The sequence below is a fragment of the Amblyomma americanum genome, unplaced genomic scaffold (assembly GCF_052857255.1).
Source record: "Amblyomma americanum isolate KBUSLIRL-KWMA unplaced genomic scaffold, ASM5285725v1 scaffold_12, whole genome shotgun sequence".
NCBI lineage: Eukaryota > Metazoa > Arthropoda > Arachnida > Ixodida > Ixodidae > Amblyomma > Amblyomma americanum.
In genome coordinates this window covers 2,162,106-2,182,314 of record NW_027526484.1, presented here as the reverse complement: position 1 = coordinate 2,182,314, position 20,209 = coordinate 2,162,106, and the positions used below count along the sequence as shown (strand labels likewise).

The 20,209-nt window shown below is 51.0% G+C and overlaps 2 protein-coding genes across 3 annotated transcripts in view; one reads left to right on the top strand and one right to left on the bottom strand.

Moving 5' to 3' along the window:
• Positions 1-718: 718 nt before the first annotated feature.
• LOC144111892 (ectopic P granules protein 5 homolog) lies at positions 719-8,823 on the top strand. The gene has a single exon (XM_077644920.1). It carries the CDS (start codon positions 993-995, stop codon positions 8,322-8,324), a length of 7,332 nt encoding a protein of 2,443 aa, XP_077501046.1. The 5' UTR covers positions 719-992; the 3' UTR covers positions 8,325-8,823.
• A 2,459-nt stretch (positions 8,824-11,282) lies between these two features.
• Positions 11,283-20,209, bottom strand: part of LOC144111864 (uncharacterized) — a 61,759-nt gene continuing 52,832 nt past the window's right edge. Inside the window, exons 12-14 of one of the 2 annotated variants that reach the window (XM_077644890.1) lie at positions 13,793-13,876; positions 13,135-13,290; positions 11,283-12,198 (exon numbers count right to left, since the gene is read on the bottom strand). In XM_077644890.1, the coding sequence (XP_077501016.1) occupies positions 13,178-13,290; positions 13,793-13,876 (197 nt within the window). In that variant the 3' untranslated portion in view covers positions 11,283-12,198; positions 13,135-13,177. The remainder of the gene's footprint in view (positions 12,199-13,134; positions 13,291-13,792; positions 13,877-20,209) is intronic. The other variant, XM_077644889.1, reaches the window with a different exon arrangement.

Genomic DNA, 20,209 nt, shown 5'->3' with positions numbered 1-20,209 from the left:
CGACACATTGTGCCACATTCTAATTTCGCTCTAGTTTTAGCTCTACAACCTTGGTCTGCTTTTCCGCCCTCGACAGCATTATGCCAAAAACTAAGCATGCTTCAAGAAGCAAGAGCAGCAAGATCTGAATGCCATCCCAACAAAGCGAGCACAAAATGGGACGCATTTATGCGCTTTGAACGTACACTGCGCCGCCTGCAGCATGCAAAATCAGTGCCACGCGCTTTACGCTTTTGTCATCCCTGTTCGAACCGCCAGCAGTGCAATGCGTACACTGACGCGTATTCGTACATACCTGCGGCGCCTGCAGCTGCCTTGGTCGCACATGCGTAGTCCTAGCTCACTATATGAGAGCAAAATAAAGGCTGCCAGAAGTTGACGAGCAAATACACACCGTGAAGCTGTTCCCGTGTCCCTCCAAAGACCACTCCCCGCGGAAACAAACTTGGCGCCCACCCGCAACTGCCGTCCTTCGACACCTTTCCCCGCCGTATAAATCAAGTTAAAAAAATAAAAACCAAATATAAGTTTTGTAGTTGTGGCGTCATCTCTTGACAATAATTTAAACTTTCTGTGAGTACTTTAGGCAACAATTATGGCGAAGTGTAGGGTACACTTCAGTTGTACCTAATGTAGGTGTAATTGTTGTTTTCACATTTTCTAAGCGGAAAACAGACTTGGAGGCAAAATTTTGCAACTTGCACAGTTTTTTAGATGACGTCATTGCTTAAAGGGCGCCATCATCGCCGAAACAGCTGATTGTTCTCTGAACAAAAGTAATTTTATTTAAAAGACGTAATTATCACTGCACACACTTAATGTAATATCTAGATGCGTAGTAAGATCAGTTCAGTACGATCTCGGAGATGACGCCGCTGATACGAAGTGTTGAGAGGCGTCAGTCGTGATAACTGGTTCGATGCGGATACGTCTACCTCGGCGGACCACCGATCTGCGCCTCGTTCGCGCGCTTAGCTGCTGCAGATGACATCATGGAGCAAGTAAGAGTGAAGAAGAAACCTAAAAAGAAACAACATTCTGGCCAGCCTCAGGCTTCCACGAGCTCCGCATGCGAGTCCAGCAATCTAGCAGTGACAAGTGCAAAATTGGACGCCGAAGGTGCAGTAGCTTCGCAATCGTGCGACGAGAAGAGCGTTGTTTACGCGACTCCCCAGCCGTCGGCCACTGGTGATAACTGCGATGAGGCAAGCGGCGCTGCTCCTGAAGGTGTGGATTCATCAGCGTGTATCGATGGCACCGATGCAGTGCTGCCCAGCTACCCCGCAGAGGCCGTTACGGAACAACAGGACGATGGCGAAAGGTGCCCGGAAGAGCTCAACGCCGATCAGGTAACGGAAACAGTCACGCTAGCTGCCCCCAAAGTACCAACTGCTCCAGCAGAAAGTCTCGATAGTCACTACGCTTTCCCAAGTTCTTCTCATGCCGCCGCAACAGAGCGTTGCCAGGTTGGTGATACCAAAGCGCCCGCCGCAGTCGCGGTTCGCAGTGACGATGCGCTCAGTCGAAACAGAAGCATTGGCAAGTTGTATCCGGAGCTTTCGGAAATACGCGACAATCGAGAGTCTATGCGCCCGTTCACGGAAGACCAGATACTCATGCTGTACGAAAGCGCCTGGCTGAAAGCGAGAAAAAGCATAGTTGCGGAATTCGTGACCCTCAATGAAGAGCGACACTTGAACCACCACGAGCTCTACAGGCTTCTAGAAAATTACCTGAAGTCCAGGGAGCAACTTGCCTCAACACAGTCTGTTGTGCGCAGCTTACAAGAAGATGTCGCACAGCAAGAAGCATGCCTGTGGGATATTGTGCCGGATGTTGTTAGTGGAAAAGGGAGGTGCGCCGACAACAAGCGAGTCACTGGCGAGCATTATTTTCAGCGCGCGCTGTACAACAATGACGCGGCGTCAGCAATGGCGTCGTCTGCGCAGAAGCTGCTCAAGTTGCTTGGAGAAAAGCATGTCTTGCACATGCACAATGCTCATACACAGCGGGTCCAGATCGATTACTATTTCCAGCTGCTCTTGGATGCTGCTCCTTTCCGGGACATGCCAAAGAATACTCCTGTCAGCAGTGGAACGCAGCCGCAACTTGCGGGCAGTGTTGCTGAACTGAGGACATGCATCAGTGTGCTGTATGTGTTTTTGAGGAAGGCCGTGCAAGATGATGTGTTTGTGAGTGACGTGCAATCGTGGTTGCGCATGCTGGGAAGCCTGCTCTTACGAGTGGCTTCCTTGGCTGATCACTTCTTCCTGCTGAACCATGTGGTGCGGTGTCCACCAGGAATCCACAAGTGGGCCATCAGCCTAGTCCAGATACCAAGCCCCATGCCGTGGCCTGAAAACACCGATTGGCGCCAGGCTACGGTAGGCTGCCAACAGCTGGACTATGCGCTGGCGGCATTGGCCACCATTTTGCTGCCAGTTGAAAGCCGCGCAGAGTACCTTCAACCCCTACAGAGCGCCTTAGAGGCAGCCTCCTGCCACGAGCCATGGGTTGTGCTGGACTCTGGTGGTGAGGAAGATGATCCACCTTCAGTGGTCTACTGGAGGGAGAACGACGTTGTGGCTCTGCTGAACCAGGTGCCCTTTGCAGGCATCTTCCAACATCTCCTGTTGGTGGTGTCCGAGGACTACGACGCAGCCAGAACTTCCGAGCAAGGTGTTCTCAAGCTGATTGCAGTGGCTTCGCACTTGGTCTCAATTTTCCATACTGGCCTGAAGACGTTTAACCACTCGCGTTACAAGCAGCTAACCAAGAGAATCAGCCGCTTGATTCGTCACACAGTTCAGTATGTCTCGGACCATTGGAAGAGCTTTCGGCTCACGCAAGGTGCAAATGACACGGCCATTCTGATGCGCCTCCAAATTGAGTATGGTCAGTTCTTCCTGCGTGCAGTCAACTGCATATTCTACTCGCAGAGCACAGGCGCGTGGCAGTTCATGGCCGTCCTTCCTTACTCTTGCGTGTCAACAGTTATGCTATGGCAGTTGCTGTGGCTCCTGCACAATAATTACGAAGAAAAGGTGCAGCAGACCCATCTGTCTCCGAGCGAAATCTGTGAACAGTTGCAAGAAAAAGGGCAGAAGCAGAGCTTTGAAGAGAAACTGTGCTCCATGCCTCAGTCGGAGGTGTACTTCTTGCTGACTTCATTTGCTAACATGGCTACCTCCAGAGAAGGGGATGGCCGTGCTTTCACTCATGTGGTGGCCCTGGAAGTCTTCCAAATCACCTACCTGAACCGCAACCTGAGGCAGCTGTTTGCCAAGGAAGGACGTGATCTGCTGTCGTCCCTAGCGCAGAAGGAGCCGTGTGTTGTGTCAGTGCTACTGGACGCTATCGATGACCACATGATGGCACTGGGTGTGATGGCTTGCTACCTGATGCAGTCCATGCCCCTGCACCTGTGGGTTCCCGACAAGCAAGACTTGGACGTCATTTCTCATTTCCTTCTCTATTACCCACTTGACTCGCCCCAGAGCCAGTTGGCTCGACTACTCATCGAGAACCTCAACTACGGCTTCAATGAACAGGGCCAACTTTCTCTGCAACACTGCCTGCACCAACAACTTGCACTTCTGCTCCTCGAAGCCTACAATAAGCTGTGCGTTCCGTTTGAGGCAGCTGGCTATGTCTACAAGCAGGTTCGTTACTTGTCGTATCTGGCAACGGGCACCACTGGCGAGACTTCAACGCCCATGGGCTTTGCTGCCTGGGTATGGACAACCCTCTTCCAACTCAAGCTGCATGCATTTGACAGCAACCACGAATTGCAGCTGCGCCTTGTCATGGATGAAACTCCTCCGCCAGACATTGCACCAGATCTCGAACAGTGCGAGTGGCTCCACCCTCTCCTTCGGGCTAGCAAGGACCTGCGCCCTCCAGCTCTCTTTCTGTCGGTTTCTATCGGGACTATTGGTCACTACCGAGAACAGGTGCTTGGCACTGGCCTGAAGCTCGTATCAACACTGATACTCAATGAGCAGCATGCAGCAGCCGTGAAATGCATAGGTCATATCTTGCCACTCTTCTATTTGCATCAGGACATGCTTTTAGGCAACCAGCAGTTCCTGGAAGATTTACAGCGCTTAGTTTTGGCAGACAACACGTACCTGGCAGCAGCCAAAAGTCTTGTGGGGTCGGAACAGCAAGGCACTGTGCTGAAGGAGCTTGCTGCTATGATGACCTGCCTTGTTCAGCAAGCCAAGTGCTGGGGTCTTCCATCACTTCCCATCAGGCTTTGGACAGCACTGCTATTCCACCTTCCCGACACCCCCATGCACAGAGCAGCCTACAAGCCCAAGGGCCGGGAAAATGTCATGCACCTTCTTGACGTTGTGGTACAGCTGGCCTACTTTGAGGCAGACTGTCTTGACAGTGTGCTGGCACACTTTACAGAACTGCTCGCCACCTTGCCAGCGCCCACAGCATCACAATCCATGATGAGGTCAGTGTTCTCCTACATGCTTGGAAGCCAAAGTGGCTCTTGGCCAGCGATGGTGCCCTTCCAGTCGGCACCGACGTTCCCATGGTTTTCCCTGGCAGGGATGCTTGCAGAAGCTCAGCTACCAGAAGTGGCCACTGCCTGGAAGTCCTTGCTGTCTGCCATAGCAGATTCACCCCAGGTGTCCATGGAAGTCCTCGTCAAGAAAACCATGCAGGCACCCTTGGATGTCCTACTGCTGTACCGATGGGCTTACCAGGCTCTACAGACTGATGCAGACCATCCCGCCTTGCCCCTTATATGGCAGCAATTTTTTTCCCTCTATCTGCAAAGGTGTCCCAATGGTAATAGTGCAGGCCCTCGTTTCTTTGAGAGCACAAGCTATTTCTCTTTGCTGAAGAAAATGAAACGGCGGCTGAGTGAGTTAGCAGACCATAGCTACCAGCGGTGTGCTAACACGGATGAAGAGGAACCATCAAGAGATCTGCTTGAGAGGTTGTTCAAAATGTACCGCACTTTCAGTCTGTGGCTGGAAGAGCCACGCCTTCAGACTGCCAGCATTGACTTCAGTGCCCTGCCATCTCAGTACTGCCCCGATGCACTGTGTGCCATCATTCAAGGAAACTGCCAGCTCTGGCACGAGCTTGTGTCTCTGGAGGAAGGACAGCGCAAGCTCCAGAGCCTTCAGCAGCTTCCCCAGCGACCGAGTGCCAGCCGCCCCTGCAGAAATCAGCAGCAGCATTGTGAACAAGCCCCCGAAGAACGCATCATCTCTCGGCTCAAGACATATGAAGGCCAGATGCCAGCGCCTTCCATGCCAATGCTTCGACCAATCATTCCCGCCGTGCCTTGCCTTGCACCACAGGTGCGAGAGTTGGTGTCTGCGCAGCTTAGGGTGCTAGTAGGTGAGGCGAGCACAGTCGTTGGCCGGCTGGACAAACTGACCTGCTTGGATCACATTTGCCGGGAGGAACTGTTACCCATTCTCTATGACAACGTTGCTGCGTTTGTGCACCTGTCCGTGCCCTGTGACTACCGTGAGGAGTGCAAAGGCCCGCTACACCTGAGGCTGCAGTACTACGAAGCAAGAGAGGCCCCCGACATTTCGCACAAGATAGAGAAGAACAGGACCGAGTGGATCGCCACTCTGACAGAGCTGCAGCGTGCTCCACCACATGCCAGTTGCTGCGCACAAGTGCAGCTGGAGGCCTGCCTCACTCAGCTGGTTCAGCGGCACCGTCAGGCCACCCCAGGCACGAAGGAGGCACTGCAGAAGCTGGGCAGTGAAGTCTTCTTTGATGTGGTCGGGTTTCTGCACAAGGAGATGGTGCAATACCTTCCTACAAGACAGTTTGTGACCCTCTGCTTGGACATGGTGGGAGAAGAGTTTGTGGCCAACAGGGCTGATCAGTGCCTGCCTGTGCTGCAAGCGATTCTCAACGACCCGAGCATGGTAGGCCATGTGGCTCCTTTCTTCAGTCCAGGAGCAGCAAATGAAGAACAGTATGCCCTCATGTACCAGTCCGTAAGCTCCTGCATCATTCCAAGCCTCTACAATGCTGTGTTTGTGATGCTCTCCAAGTTTGATCTCCCTGGCTGGCTGATCAGCCACGAGCCCAGCAAGGCTGTGCGACAGCAGCTGCTAGTGGCCGTGGAGAAGGCACTTTGCAAGTGTGGCATCAGTCCGCAAGCACCCTTGTTGCCGCTGGTCGAGGTATTCCACCTTCATCTCTACAGCTTGCTGCAGTTCCACTTTCCTGAGCACTACGCGTTCGTCCTTGCCATGCTGCTCAGAGGCACAGAATCCTGCTCCATTGCCGTGACCACCTGGGGCGTGTTTCTGCAAGCACTGGGTTACTGCATGCCTGACAAGGTAGTGAAGACTTACGATGAGGAGTATGCAAAACATCAGTGCCTGTTGACATTGGCTGAAGCTGGGGGAAGTATAGACACTACAGCAGACCACTTCACCGGCCTAAGAAAATCTGACGCCTCCACAGCAAAGAGTGGCTTGTATGGTCGAGTGAGGCCGTTTCTTCCAGTGCTACCCCGTTTCTTCAGTGTCATCGCACACTGCTACATTTGGGAAAAGCTCAAAGCTCCTAGTGCCAACTTGCAAGAGGCTGTAAACATTGTGCTGCGGCTCTATGGACCCTGGCTGGAACTAACCGACGGCAAGAGTATGTGCCTGCCGTGGCTCCCTGGAGACACAAAAGATGCTAGCTGCATGGCAGACTCACTTGTTACTGTACTGGCCTTCTTTCATCGCTGCTGCCAAGATGCCTGGAATGTGAATGTCCTGTCTCTTGCTTGGCAGCACTATTTCATCAAGTATGTGTGGACCAACCCGCCAGAATACATTACCACTGCTGTGCAAACTGCATTTGCCACATTGCCTTGGTCACAGTTTTGTCCCTCCACAGATGACATGAGGCTGGCTTGCAAGCTTTTGGAAGCAAAGTATTCTGGCCACTTGGATTTCCTGGTCAACGTGTTTACGCAAGTGCAGTGGAAGGAACGACTGGACGAAACCCTGCAGCTGGCAGCTGAATGTGTAGTGGAGTACCACTCATGTTTTGCTGAACTGGTTGTCAGCCTTGCATGGCACCAAAACATGTCTGCATTTGTGGCCACCACTGTTGGCCCACTGCACGAGCACGAGTGGGGCATGCTGCCTGTGGAACTGGTCAGCCTTGTCCAAAAGAAGCTTGCCTGCAACTGTGATGTGCGCCAGCTTCTGAAAGCAAGCCCCGGAACAGACAAGACAATGCTGGACTTTGTGGCCACCCTGTCGTGCATGTCACCCGGAACCAAGAGAGACCCAAACAAGCAGCTTTCGTTTGTGACCACGCTCGTTGGACTGTATGGCCCGGCCCTGGAAGCTGCCGAAGTTCAGGACGTGACCATGCTCCTGCCGCAGCTGCTCGACCAGTGTCAAATGGTGCAGGGTTCTGTGCCTGTTCTGGGGCGCGCCCTCTCTCTCCTGGACAGTGGCCGCAAGGGCAGCGCGCAAGAGCAGGCACTGCTCGGAGGCCTGCTACCCTGGCTCGACGAACGTCCGGGACATCCAGTCCTGCTGGCTGTGCTGGCAGCAGCCTGCACCAATATCGCGTCAGTGCAACACCTTGTTTGCGTGACGGAAGCCTGCCTCGCTGCGTTTTTCGAAGAAAACACTGCGGCCGACGGTGGCTGGGCGCAGGCGGCAGCCGCTTTCCGGGTTCCCGAGCTGACAGTGGCCGACTTCCGGGAGCAGTGTGCTATGCAGGGTGCGCATCTGACCCAAATGTGCTATCTGATGCACTGTTTGCCGCAGTGCCGCTCTCCTGAAGACGAACGTGCTCTGCTGGACCAGCTGGCCGACTGGGTTTCCCAGGGCCGAGCTGGTGGCGAGTCCGAACCCAAGCTGCTGCTGCTCTGGGCCAAGTTGCTGACCCTGAGCCTCCGTCAGCTTGACTTTGGTGGCAGCCCACAAGTGGTAGCTCGCCTCCTGGGAAACTTCTGCGCGACGTTGGGTGTCCTGGGTGAAGACCGTGACACAGGTGGCTTGCTCGGAGCTCTGGGCATGGGCCGCCGCTCAACGGTTTCTGTGCAGTTCAGGTTCTGCTGCCGTGTCGTGGCTGCTTTTGTGGCTGCGCGGCTCACTGACAATGCAGCTGTGGCCAACCAGATGCTCTCACGACTTCAGGTCCTACAGACCACCAAAGCATACCAGCCCCTGCTGCAAGAGATCCAAGAAGCCCTGAACATTGTGCAAGACACTAGTCTCACTCTTGGAGACAGCCTGCACATGATTCAAACACTTGTGAATTTTTTCTACTGTGAAAAGGCTTACCTAAGGGTCCTCTTCTTTGGCACTGTGTAATGTTTGCTGGAGCTGACTCGGGGTCGAGTTGTCTGTGGCGATGCGAGGGCGTCTTTTATAATTGTAAAATTCTTAGATTGCAGTGCAGCGGAATGCTCGCAGTAAGAGATTTGTGTGCAATCCTTCGTACCCATTTGTTTAAGTCAGGCCTGGCTTGTTATTTGTTTGAGGTGTGATAAAATTGACAAAACCTGCAGGAATATTGAAGCAGCAGCTATCGTAGCAGAGGAACTCCTCTAAAATTAGCTATCGTCACACACCAGAGGCACCACCATTCTGTTAAGTCAGAATATGTGTGTTGTCAGTGTTGCTGTGCAATGTTTTTATTTTGCCACAGATCACATGCATATAAGCTTAAACCTTTACTTGTGCGACAACTGAATTGAGAAAGAGCCTAACATGTGTGCGAAAATAACCGGCACCTAATAAGTTACTGTGTCGCATAATGAAATTAAGTGCCTCACGTGCAAGCCTTGTTTTTATAATACAGCGCTTTACTTTGTACAACTGAATGTCTTTTACGAAACTATAAAAAGCAACTGGGAGTTGTCTGTTAATGCTGTGTCTAGTGTTTGTATGGAAATTTCACCTCTGTAGCTTTGCTGAGCACAACTGACCAAAAACGCATCCTTGCACTTCTATACACACTCTTCTGGGTGGTTCTCCTCGTACGCATTTTGTTGCCTGCATGTAATTATAGTGGACTAAAGCCTCCAGGTTGGGCATCAACTGGTAGCTTGCTAATCAGCTGTCAAGACTGCGGATCATTTCGTGCTGGCGGCGTGGTTATGTGAAGGTGTCTGCACAGCGGTCTTCCATTCCCTTGGCCTATGTAAGAAGCAGCACAGCGGTGTGTCACTAATAGAATCCACAGAAAGAAATGTGTTATCTGAATCTAGTGTTTACGCAGCACCTTATCAGAACAGAGGCGCATGCCTGGAGGCATGCCAGTGTCTCTCTTCAGCTCGAGAGCCTCTTCTCGTCCCAAACTCATGAGCGCAGAAAAAGCCACCCCTATGCATGTGTGACAAATATGCCCTGCATGGTCACATTCGATGAGTTCCAAGCTGCCAGGTTGGGTGACATGCTGAGAGCTTGGATGATGCTGGTACTTCCACAGACTTTAGTTTCCAATAGCACATGTGGAATTCTATTAAGTGGCTAAGAATTTATTTCGGTTGGCAAGGTGCAGTCTGTTTAGATTCCGGAATGACCTACTCTAGACTTAGAGTGAGGAACTGGAACATCAAACTTGTGGCACAGTGGACATGCTCGTGTTCACGCTTGGTCGTACAGCAAGCGCCTTGGAAGGATTCACCATATAGGAGTGCTGGGTTGCCATGATGTGAAATATGCCATGTTGCCTCGGCTAGGGAAGCATATCTAGGCATAGCATATGGGCACATAGACCTCGTCCAGAGTCGTGAATAGAGTTGTCCATCCAGTGACACTGGGTAGCCTGATGCAAACTGGCATGTGTGCAAATTGGGCACACAAGGAACGACCAGGAGTGAACTGCACACAACACTGCTCTCAATTCTGTGTTGGGAGCAACACACAAAGCCATTGCTGGTCTTCTACACTGAGGCACAAAATGCTCGAAAGGCTCGATGATTACCACAATCGAATTACTGGTCTACCTGCTTAATGCAGCATGGAAACAACCTGTACACATTACCGCCACAGTGCAGCAATATCCAATTTGGACGCCTGGCCTCACTTGTGTTTAAATAAATGACAAGTGATAGCTGACACATTAAAATATTTTAGACAGATACCCTCGAGTTCTTGACAAAACCGGCTCAGCCAACTTTGTTAACTGCATTATACGGCTGGCGTGTATTGACCACTGTGCCACATAAGGCACCCAAGGAAGAAAGCCATCCCTGACACCAACTTGAAATCCACTTAGCATGGATGGTTATACTGGTTTCAACGCAACACAATGCCAACAGTAAGACCTAAGGGGACTCTTAAAAATTAATGTCTCGATGATTGATAGCAAAAAAAAGTTAGCAGAAATAATGAGGGGAGGGAGAGATGGGACAATAAAATAGAAATAATGGGAGGGCCAGTTTTAAATCCCATGCAGCTCTTATTAGGCCTGCAGGCTTGTTCTGAGTGAGTTTTTCATCTGTTGTGCCCCTCGAGCTTGACTTCACATACTTAATACTGTGTCTAATCTTACTTGGACTGTTCTGGCCTCTATTTTAGGACCTCCACAGTTGCACTCAACACAACCAGGAACATGGCAGCGGCAGCCAGCACATGTCTAGTATTTTATGACCTTAACATTCACTACAACAGGCAACACTACACAGAAGTGGATATTGAAAGGAACCCTTGCCTTTAGTTGGCCTCTCTGCTTAATTCACAGTAAGCAAGTACTGCTTTTAAATGATGCACTGAATACACCTTGGTACACTTCAGGTCGTACTGAACCAAGTGGCCCAGCTTAAGGCCAGAACAGGGCCCTGAGGCACTGCAATGGACAGCACATTAAGTGACACAAACGAATGCAGCCAAATCTGCTGAAAAACAGCAAATACGAGACTACAGCAAGCCTGGCCGCCTTCTCAGTACTGTGACACTGAATGGAGCTAATTTTTAGCACCCACAGTAAAAAGTCTATAGCTTGATCTGCTTAAAAATTGTGACCAGGTAGCTTTAAATATTTCTGCACAAGCATATTGCCACATATAAATACATTTACTTTTACATGTTGTAAATGTAAATGTAATGTAAAATCGGTGCATCTTGACTTATCGGGAAGCATTAATTCTTTGCTCAGCCTCAGCTACCGAAGGCATCCGCTAGTCTAAGTTTTGAATTGTGGCAGTCTCTATCGCATTGATACTTAAAAACTTGATTACTTTGCTAGGGTAATGCAGAGAAAAGGGTTGATCACATTTTGCGAATAAGGAACAAATTAAGAACAACTTTAGTGACTGCATTAAATGTTGAGCACTTCAGAGATCTTTATTGCTGTTTAAAATGTGTACACAAAGAAACATGAAAATGTGTACAACAAATAAACAAAAACAGACAACAAGAAACAAATTAAGAAGAATTTGACTCTCTCAAGTGCTAAGAACCTCTGTTATCAATACATGAACTTTAATATGTGTACACAAACTTTAGTGTACAGTGAAATAAATAAACATGTACAACTATAAATGAACAAAAATGCGCAACAAGGAACTAATCAGGAACGATTTTCAGTGACTAGCTTATATGCTGAGCAAAATTTATTGCGTGATTTTCAATGCAGTTTAAAAAGTGCCCACAAACTTTAGTGTACAATGCGATAAATATAAATGAACGAATGTGTATGATAATAGGAACAATCTCAGTGCTCAGCACATTGTGATACAAATTATAAGAACGATCAGTGCTGAGCACATTGTGACCTTTAATGTAGTTAAAATTTGTTAAGATGTGGACACAAACTTTAATATACAATGCAAGAAACAAAAGTGTACAATGCAAGAAACAAGAACACACAAAAATGCACAACAAAGAACAATGTCAATGACTAGCTCATATGCTGCCCACTTAGCTGTGAGTGCAGTTCAAAATACATGTACAAATCTTAGTGTACCACAGAACAAACAAAAATAGCAAAGCTTTATGCATAAAAATAAACAAAAACGCACAGCACAATCAGTTGTCACAGAACTGAGGACAGCTTAAACATGGCTGAATCATACGAGCCCGGGCTCTTCCTGCCTGGACAGCATGGGGCCGACCTGGAGCCTCATGTGGCCCGGTACCAGTGGACCCAGTATGTGTGGGTTGTGGAGACTGCTGCCAATAGACTGTTGCCGAAAGACAGCAGGCACCCCTGCAGGAGGAGCCGAGGCAGGCACTTCAACTACAGCAGAGGACAGATCCTCAGCAGCAGCAACAGCAAGACAGCACTTTCAGCGAAGTCATTAGCTGATCGCTATATTTTCCATATTTCCATATTTTCTTTTGGTAGCTACCGAGATAAACACACACCCGCCTGTAAGATAAAACAATTTAAAACGAAATTTTTTTACAAAGAACTTTGCTTTCCCTTTGCAAGTAGTAGGTATGTCTGCAAAACTTGGCATTAGAGACACGACGATGACTGCCCACTGCCGAGGGCATTACGACATTAACTGAGGGGAACAGGTTTTCTTAAAACTGTATATTTTAAAGCGCTAAAGTCCTCTTAAAATTAAAACTATCAATAAAATGCAACTGGTGATATCTATAGTGCTGATACCATATCATATATCAACCATATCATGCCAGCCACCACATTGCTGATGAAGGTGCCGCTGTCAGCATGAATAAGAATGGAGGCAGCCTGTTTTTTCAGCACACTTTAAAAGAGAATGAAAAAACAGTACTAAACCACACAAAGGAGATGCAAGAAAAAAAATATTAAGGCACCTCAACTTTCTTCTAACAAAAATAGTCCGCTGTGTTCCACTTAGCCTTATCATAAACTGTATACCCGCTCTAGGCGAAGCAGCCCAGCAGCCAGCAGACTGCAAAGTTTAACACACCAAGGTGTCACCATCTGGTCTGGCCTTACTTTCCTTGTTACTGCAAAATAGCATTGTTACCTGTTTGCCACATTATACGCGTCCCACCTAGGTCCATTTCTGCAATGACCGTTAACATTAAACGTGCAACCATTTAACACGTTACATGGACCATGACCAGGGAATATGCCAGGCCATCTGTATCATCTCAAGCTAAGGCGATCAATCATGGTCAGTTCAAACCCAGCAAGCACCATCAAAACAGCAGTGCAAAAGGTGGAGTCAGTGTTCACCTTCACTAGGAAGCCTGTCCCCTGTAGAGATGATGGCAGCACGTCATGACCTGTTCCAATGCAAAAACCAGTAGGAAAGTTCAGCTGGCCAGCGGCTCTTTTGGAATCCGGGAAGCCTTTTGAATGCCTCGATGATTGCACCACGAAGCGGTGAACCTGCATGAGTGACAGTGGGTCAATACATGCTGCAGCGAAGGGCACGTCAATGTAGGGCAATCTAAGTGAAATCTGGCCTGGCATGAAAATTAATGTCGCAGCTGGAGTTCCAGCCAGTCAGTTGTAGGTACATCTCTTGCGAAAGCAAATCTGGTGCGAGACAACCCACTTGTGAGGATCCTAACTGATATCAACTTGTTTATAGAAAATTCCCAGCTGGGATCAGTGGGAACCAATTGGTTCCATATCGTCCCAAATGGGAATTGTTCCATGAACCAGATGGGACCAGTTAGGATATTCACCTGAAAAGATATTAACAGCAAAAAAACTTTCTTGAGACTAGCAAGGCAAGGGAACAAGAGTGCTGCCTCCTGCTGCTGTCATTGCACTGAAACAAGTGAGCCCTGCCACCAAATGTAAGTGGTGCTCAACGATCGAAGTCCACCCTAACTTTGCGGATTGCCACTGACCGACCTCTAACAAAAGCATGTGCCAAACTCACCACAATGAGCCAGGCAGTCGGCCATTTGCTCCAGCAGGGGATCTAACCTCTTCGGAAACTTCTTAGACTCTTCCCAAAGGGGTCCTGCAACATATGAAACAGCAAATTATGGTGCATACAGTGTCATTTGGCCCTTGCCAAATGCCATGCTCCCTTCTAGGATGCTGCACACAACAGGCCTCCGAATAACAGTGCATGAACCTGTGTGTGAGTGGCAGATGGATTCAACATGCAATGTCAAATGTAATGAATAGAAGGCATCACAAGCGCTGGCAGAAAAAAAAAAAAAAACATCCACCCACTCTCACCTTCTAGCAGGCATAGCTACGGCGAGTGGTAAAACCACCATACAAGCGAAAAAAAATTGGAGGACGCTTAAGCTTCACCTTTCAGAGTGGAATGCGACAGCATGTTGCAGCACTGCCAGGGAGTCCATGGAACACCATTGCCCGTTCGGCGCGAAGCCTTGCCAGTTAGGTTACTCTGCTACGTACAGTGAAATGGACGCGCGGAGCGGCAAACCACATAGAAGCACTGCCAGGTGCCTTGCCAAAACGTACGGGACTCAAGTTGCAGTCGTAGTTGGTCGGCACACAGTTCTCGACAAACCTGATGCCACAAGTGCCAGCATAGCTTCTGCGCCGAATGAACGGCCAGCAAGCCACAAGCTTCGTGATGAACACGCTTTGGATGTGCGCTGTGTTGTTCGCCGCTCACCGCATGATTCCTGCGTGCCGCCCCACTGCGCCTGAACGAAACGAGTGGGAGGGGCTGCCGTCGCGAGCTAACTGTTGGGGCAGTGGCCTACATGGTGAGGAGGAGGAGGAGAGAGAGGAGGAAATTTTCGCTCACAGCCAACGCCTCCGACAGCGACGACACCGGCTTTTCTGCGACACGGGGCCCTTAACGGCGTTAAAACTGACAGCACACCTGGCAGTAGTACCAGCACCAAATTCCACGCCTGCGCTGTGCACAGTGCACTGTTTGTAGCACCAGAACTCTGGCAGAATGAAAAGCTTCACAATTCACTGTGCTGATGAGCAGGAGATAGGGCAAGTAAGAAAGAGCAACGAGTCAACTCCCAATATTGCTCCTCAGCTACATCAAAAACCAACAGCACTGGGTATGAGTTACAAAGTTTATATTGTTACGTGGTCCAGGAGGGAACGACGCGAGAACGCCCGGGCACAGCACACAGGTCAAGAGCACAGGGCGGCCCACACAGAGCACCAGGCACAGAGCACAGAATCCCAGAGCACGCGCGCCTCCGAGAGACTTCATTCATCTCTTCTTCTATCCGTTGCATGGCCCCCGGTAGCAAAAAACACCGTCTCGGCGGAAATTAGGGCGGAGCAAGGGATTGCGACACATAGGGCTTGAGGCGAGAGACGTGGACAACGTCACTCTGAGATGCACCGGAGGTGGTCTCCGGAAAGGCCGGGGTAATCTCGTAGGTGACGGCGGTGACCTGGCGGAGCACACGGTATGGGCCAACATAGCGGGACATTAGTTTTTCGCAAAGCCCGACACGGCGTGTGGGCGACCAAAGCAAGACGAGGGCTCCAGGGGAAAAAGTTACCATGCGGTGGCGGCGGTCGTAGTAGTCCTGCTGTGGGGCCTGCGAGGCTTGTAGGCGGGAGCGAGCCAGCTGGCGGGCGTGGTCGGCGCGGGCAATAGCGTCGTGGGCATATTCAGATGGCGGGGAAGGAAATGTCGGAAGCAGCGTGTCCAAAGGTAATTGGGGTTCACGACCGTACAACAGATAGAATGGGGAGTAACCGGCAGTGTCATGACGAGAAGAATTGTAGGCGAAGGTCATGTATGGAAGGGCAATGTCCCAGTCCCGATGGTCCGGGGAAACGTACATTGCGAGCATATCCGTGAGAGCTCGGTTGAGGCGCTCTGTAAGACCGTTGGTTTGGGGATGATAGGCGGTGGTCAGCTTATGTTTTGTTGAGCAGGAACGGAGAATGTCGTCGACAACTTTAGAGAGAAAGCAACGGCCGCGGTCGGTGAGAAGTTGGCGGGGTGCACCATGACGGAGGATAAGGTCGTAGAGGAGAAAATCGGCCACGTCGGTAGCAGTACTGGTGGGGAGGGCCCGCGTGATGGCATAGCGAGTAGCATAATCTGTCGCAACGGCAATCCATTTGTTTCCGGAGGTGGACTTTGGAAACGGGCCCAAAAGATCCAAGCCAACACGATAGAATGGCTCAGGGGGCACATCAACAGGCTGAAGCAAACCTGCGGAGAGCATGGCGGGACGTTTCCGGTGTTGGCACTGGTCGCAGGCACGAACATAGCGGCGGACGGACTGGTAGAGACGGGGCCAAAAGAAGCGACGACGCAGGCGAGACACCCAGATGTCCAGCAGATGTCCAGCACCCCCGTGTCGTCGACGACATGACCCAAGATGGCGAGTTGACGGCACGCGAAACGGCACTTAGACGAGTTGAGCTGCAGGCCAGCATGACAAAAGAGGGAAAGAATCTGAGAAAGGAAAACGAGGGCGAAAAGACAATGACGTCATCGAGATAGCACAGGCAGGTGGACCACTTAAAGCCTTGCAAAAGAGCATCCATCATGCGTTCAAATGTGGCTGGTGCGTTGCATAATCCGAAAGGCATAACTTTAAATTGATAAAGGCCATCAGGAGTCACAAAAGCGGTTTTCTCATGGTCCTGTTCATCTACAGCAATTTGCCAGTAGCCGGAGCGAAGATCTATGGACGAGAAAAATTTGGCACCATGGAGGCAGTCAAGCGCGTCATCGATACGCGGCAGGGGGTACACGTCCTTTTTAGTGATCTTATTCAGGTGGCGATAATCAATGCAAAAACGCCATGAGTCATCCTTTTTCCTGACAAGGACGACGGGTGAGGCCCAGGGACTGTGTGAGGGTTCGATAATGTTTTTTTCTAGCATTTTAGTAACTTCCGCATTGATTACTTGACGCTCGGCGTGAGAGACCCAGTAAGGGCGGCGGCGAATGGGAGGGGCATCGCCTGTTTCAATGCGGTGCCTGACGGCGAGAGTTTGACCCAGCGTGGTGTTGTTCACGTCAAAAATATCCGAAAAAGATTCAAGAAGGGCACGAAGCTTGGCAGTTTGATCGGGATGGAGGTCGGTAGCCATCATGGTTGTGAAGGTGTCGGTCGACAGAAGAGACTGCCGGCGCGGTGCGGCGGTTTCTGGAACTGGGGTAGCGGGCAACGTAGCCACGTGGGAAGGAGCGAGAGGGGATAGCGTAGCGACGCAGATGCCGGACGGTAGCACTTGAGAAGTGAGGCCGAAGTTGAGGAAAGGCAGAAAGAGGGCGTTGGCTTGGATGGTGGCAATGGTATGAGGTAGGGCAACGTTACGGGTCAGGAGGAGGTCAAGATTGGGAGTAACGAGATAGTCGCCATCGGGAACTGGGCGAGATGGGGTCAATGGAACAAAAGAGGCGGTTCGGGATGACAGGTGAGCATATGCGGTACTGAACAGTCGCAGTGATACATCAAGTGGGTCTGAATCCAGCGCTGGAAGGGCGAGGTGTAGAACACCCTCCGAGCAGTCAATGAGGGCGGAATGGTCAGTCAAAAAATCTAAGCCGGGGATAAGGTCATGAACACAGGTGGTCAGCACGGTGAACTGAACTGGTATACTCTGGCCGGCAATAGTAACGCGCGCGGTACACATACCGTCCACAGCAGGCGTGCCACCATCCGCGACACACACACGGGACGTTGCAGGCGTGAGGACTTTGCGGAGGCGACGGCGGAGGGCAGCACTCATCACTGATACATGAGCACCGGTGTCAATCAGGGCGCGCACAGGAACACGGTCGATAGTGACGTTCAGAAGATTAGGTCGAGTGGTCGAGAGAGGATTTGTAGTCCGGGTCGTTGATGCAGCGTCACCTCCGGGAGCTGCATCACTTAGTTTTCCAATTGGGAGCGGCTGCGAGAAGGCGACAGGGGGGAACGAGAGCGGCGGCCCTGCGGGGACGGAGAACGGGAGAATCAGCGTGGAGGGGGTACGGCTGGTGCAGACGGTTCAGACGGGGCGCGGGTCGAGAAGTTGTGGGATGAGGCGGGACTGTAGAAGGAGGGGAAGACGTTGCGGGGCGTTGAAGACCATGGACTGCGGCAATGACGGGCGATGTGGCCAATGCGAGAGCACCGGAAGCAAATGGGACGGTCGTCCGCCGTGCGCCAGTCATTGGGATTGCGGGAACGGGGCAGAGAATAATAGGTGCGACGAAAAGCACAGGGAGGGGGCTGGGGGGTGTCCGGGCTTCTGATGGCGCACACTGCCGGAGCGAGGTTCAGATGAGCGAGTTCCTGCCGTACGACGGCCTGAATCAGCGACACAGCAGGCAGGGTTGTATCAGGGACGGAGGGCGGGGAAATCACAGGTGCGAGGGCCTCCAGTTCACGTCGGAAGATCCGGGTGACTGAATCGGTGACGGCAGGGGCGTCCGAGGGCGTGCGGGATGGTGATCGGTGATCCTCACAGGAAGATGTCGCGGCCGTGTTGGGAAGGCGAGAAAACGACGGCGAAATGCGGCGGCCTTTGACTTGCTCAAATCGACGGCACTCGTTTATGATGGAGTCAATTGAGGTACAGTCTTTGCTAACAAGCAAGTGGAACGCATCGTCGGCAATGCCTTTGAGCACGTGGCCCACTTTATCGGTCTCACTCATTGCGGCGTCGACCTTGTGACAAAGCGCCAAGATGTCCTGAATGTAGGCCACGTAGCTCTCGGCAGAAGATTGTGCTCGAGTAGCCAGCTGTTTCTTGGCGGCGAGCTGGCGGTCATCAGGTCTACCGAATAGCGTCTTCAACTTTTCCTTAAAGGTGTCCCAACTTGTTAGCTCTTCCTCGTGGGTCTCATACCATACGCGCGCCGTGCCATTGAGGTAAAAGATGACGTTCGCGAGCATTAGCGTAGGGTCCCACCTGTTGTAGTTGCTGACACGCTCGTAGATGTTAATCCAGTCTTCGACGTCCGAGCCATCTGTGCCGGAAAACGTGCCGGGGTCGCGAGGAGGAGCCATGATGACGAAAGGAGTGGTAATGGGGGTAGTGGGGCTCCTTGACCGGCCGGGTTGAGCCATGGTGGTAGTCCAGGCCTGACGAGTACTACGAAGCTGCGTGGTGGGCGCAGCGTAAAATCCGCACCTCCACCAAAGATATTACGTGGTCCAGGCGGGAACGACGCGAGAACGCCCGGGCACAGCACACAAGTCAAGAGCACAGGGCGGCCCGCACAGAGCACCAGGCACAGAGCACAGAATCCCAGAGTACGCGCGCCTCCGAGAGACTTCATTCATCTCTTCTTCTATCCGTTGCAATATTAACATCACATGCACAAGCACGTGCTAAATGAACCTGTAATCAAAGTGCACTTGCAGGAGGCTTAACCGGCAGCATGACTATCTGCCGAAGCCACTGCAGGGAGGTCCGTCGAACAAGTCAAGCAGGCCGCAACATGTTTGCTAATGTGATGGGGACATGTTTGATATTAAAAATCCTTCATGGACTGTTATACGTTATACAGTATTGTGCATTTTTATTGTGAATATTTTAAAAACCTTTCTCACCTCAACCGCTAGCTCGTTTGCGGTGAAACTGCACATAGAGCTTGCGTATTATGGTAACTTTTGTATCGTAGCAAGTTTTACAACGGTACTTACTTAGCTGAGCTGTGCATGATGTGAAAACGTAATCGTTTGCGTCGAGATCGGCGAACCGAAACCTGCAAACGGTGTTTTTTCGCTGGGGCGGCAGTGGTGCCATCTGGTTTCTGCTGTCACCCTTTGATTCTTTTGGAGTGTCACGAAAGCAAATGATATGAGCTGAAATGGATAAAGTCACTCGGCAGAAAAGGAGATCAAACAATATTTTTTGGCCCCGCCGCGGTGGCTCAGTGGTTAGGGCGCTCGACTACTGATCCGGAGTTCCCGGGTTCGAACCCGACCGCAGCGGCTGCGTTTTTATGGAGGAAAAACGCTAAGGCGCCCGTGTGCTGTGCGATGTCAGTGCAGGTTAAAGATCCCCAGGTGGTCGAAATTATGCCGGAGCCCTCCACTACGGCACCTATTTCTCTTTCTTCTTTCACTCCCTCCTTCATCCCTTCCCTTACGGCGCGGTTCAGGTGTCCAACGATATATGAGACAGATACTGCGCCATTTCCTTTCCCCAAAAAAAACCAATTATTATTATTAACAATATTTTTTGAAAGGTAAAGCCTCGTTAAATCAGTTGTTCTGATATTTTTTCCGCTCAGTTAGCCGAAAATCTTGAAGCGCTTCAGTTGAAGCAGACGAAATGGCCGGAATGGCATATTCAAAAGACCCGCGCTTCTTGCAACGCTCGCCTCGGCGGCTTGTCGTGACGCTTTCCACTACAGAAAACAGACGATGCCACTGCC

What these genes read in the sequence shown, in the direction of transcription:
- LOC144111892 (XM_077644920.1), top strand. Translation starts at nt 993, where the DNA reads ATGGAGCAAGTAAGAGTGAAGAAGAAACCTAAAAAGAAACAACATTCT.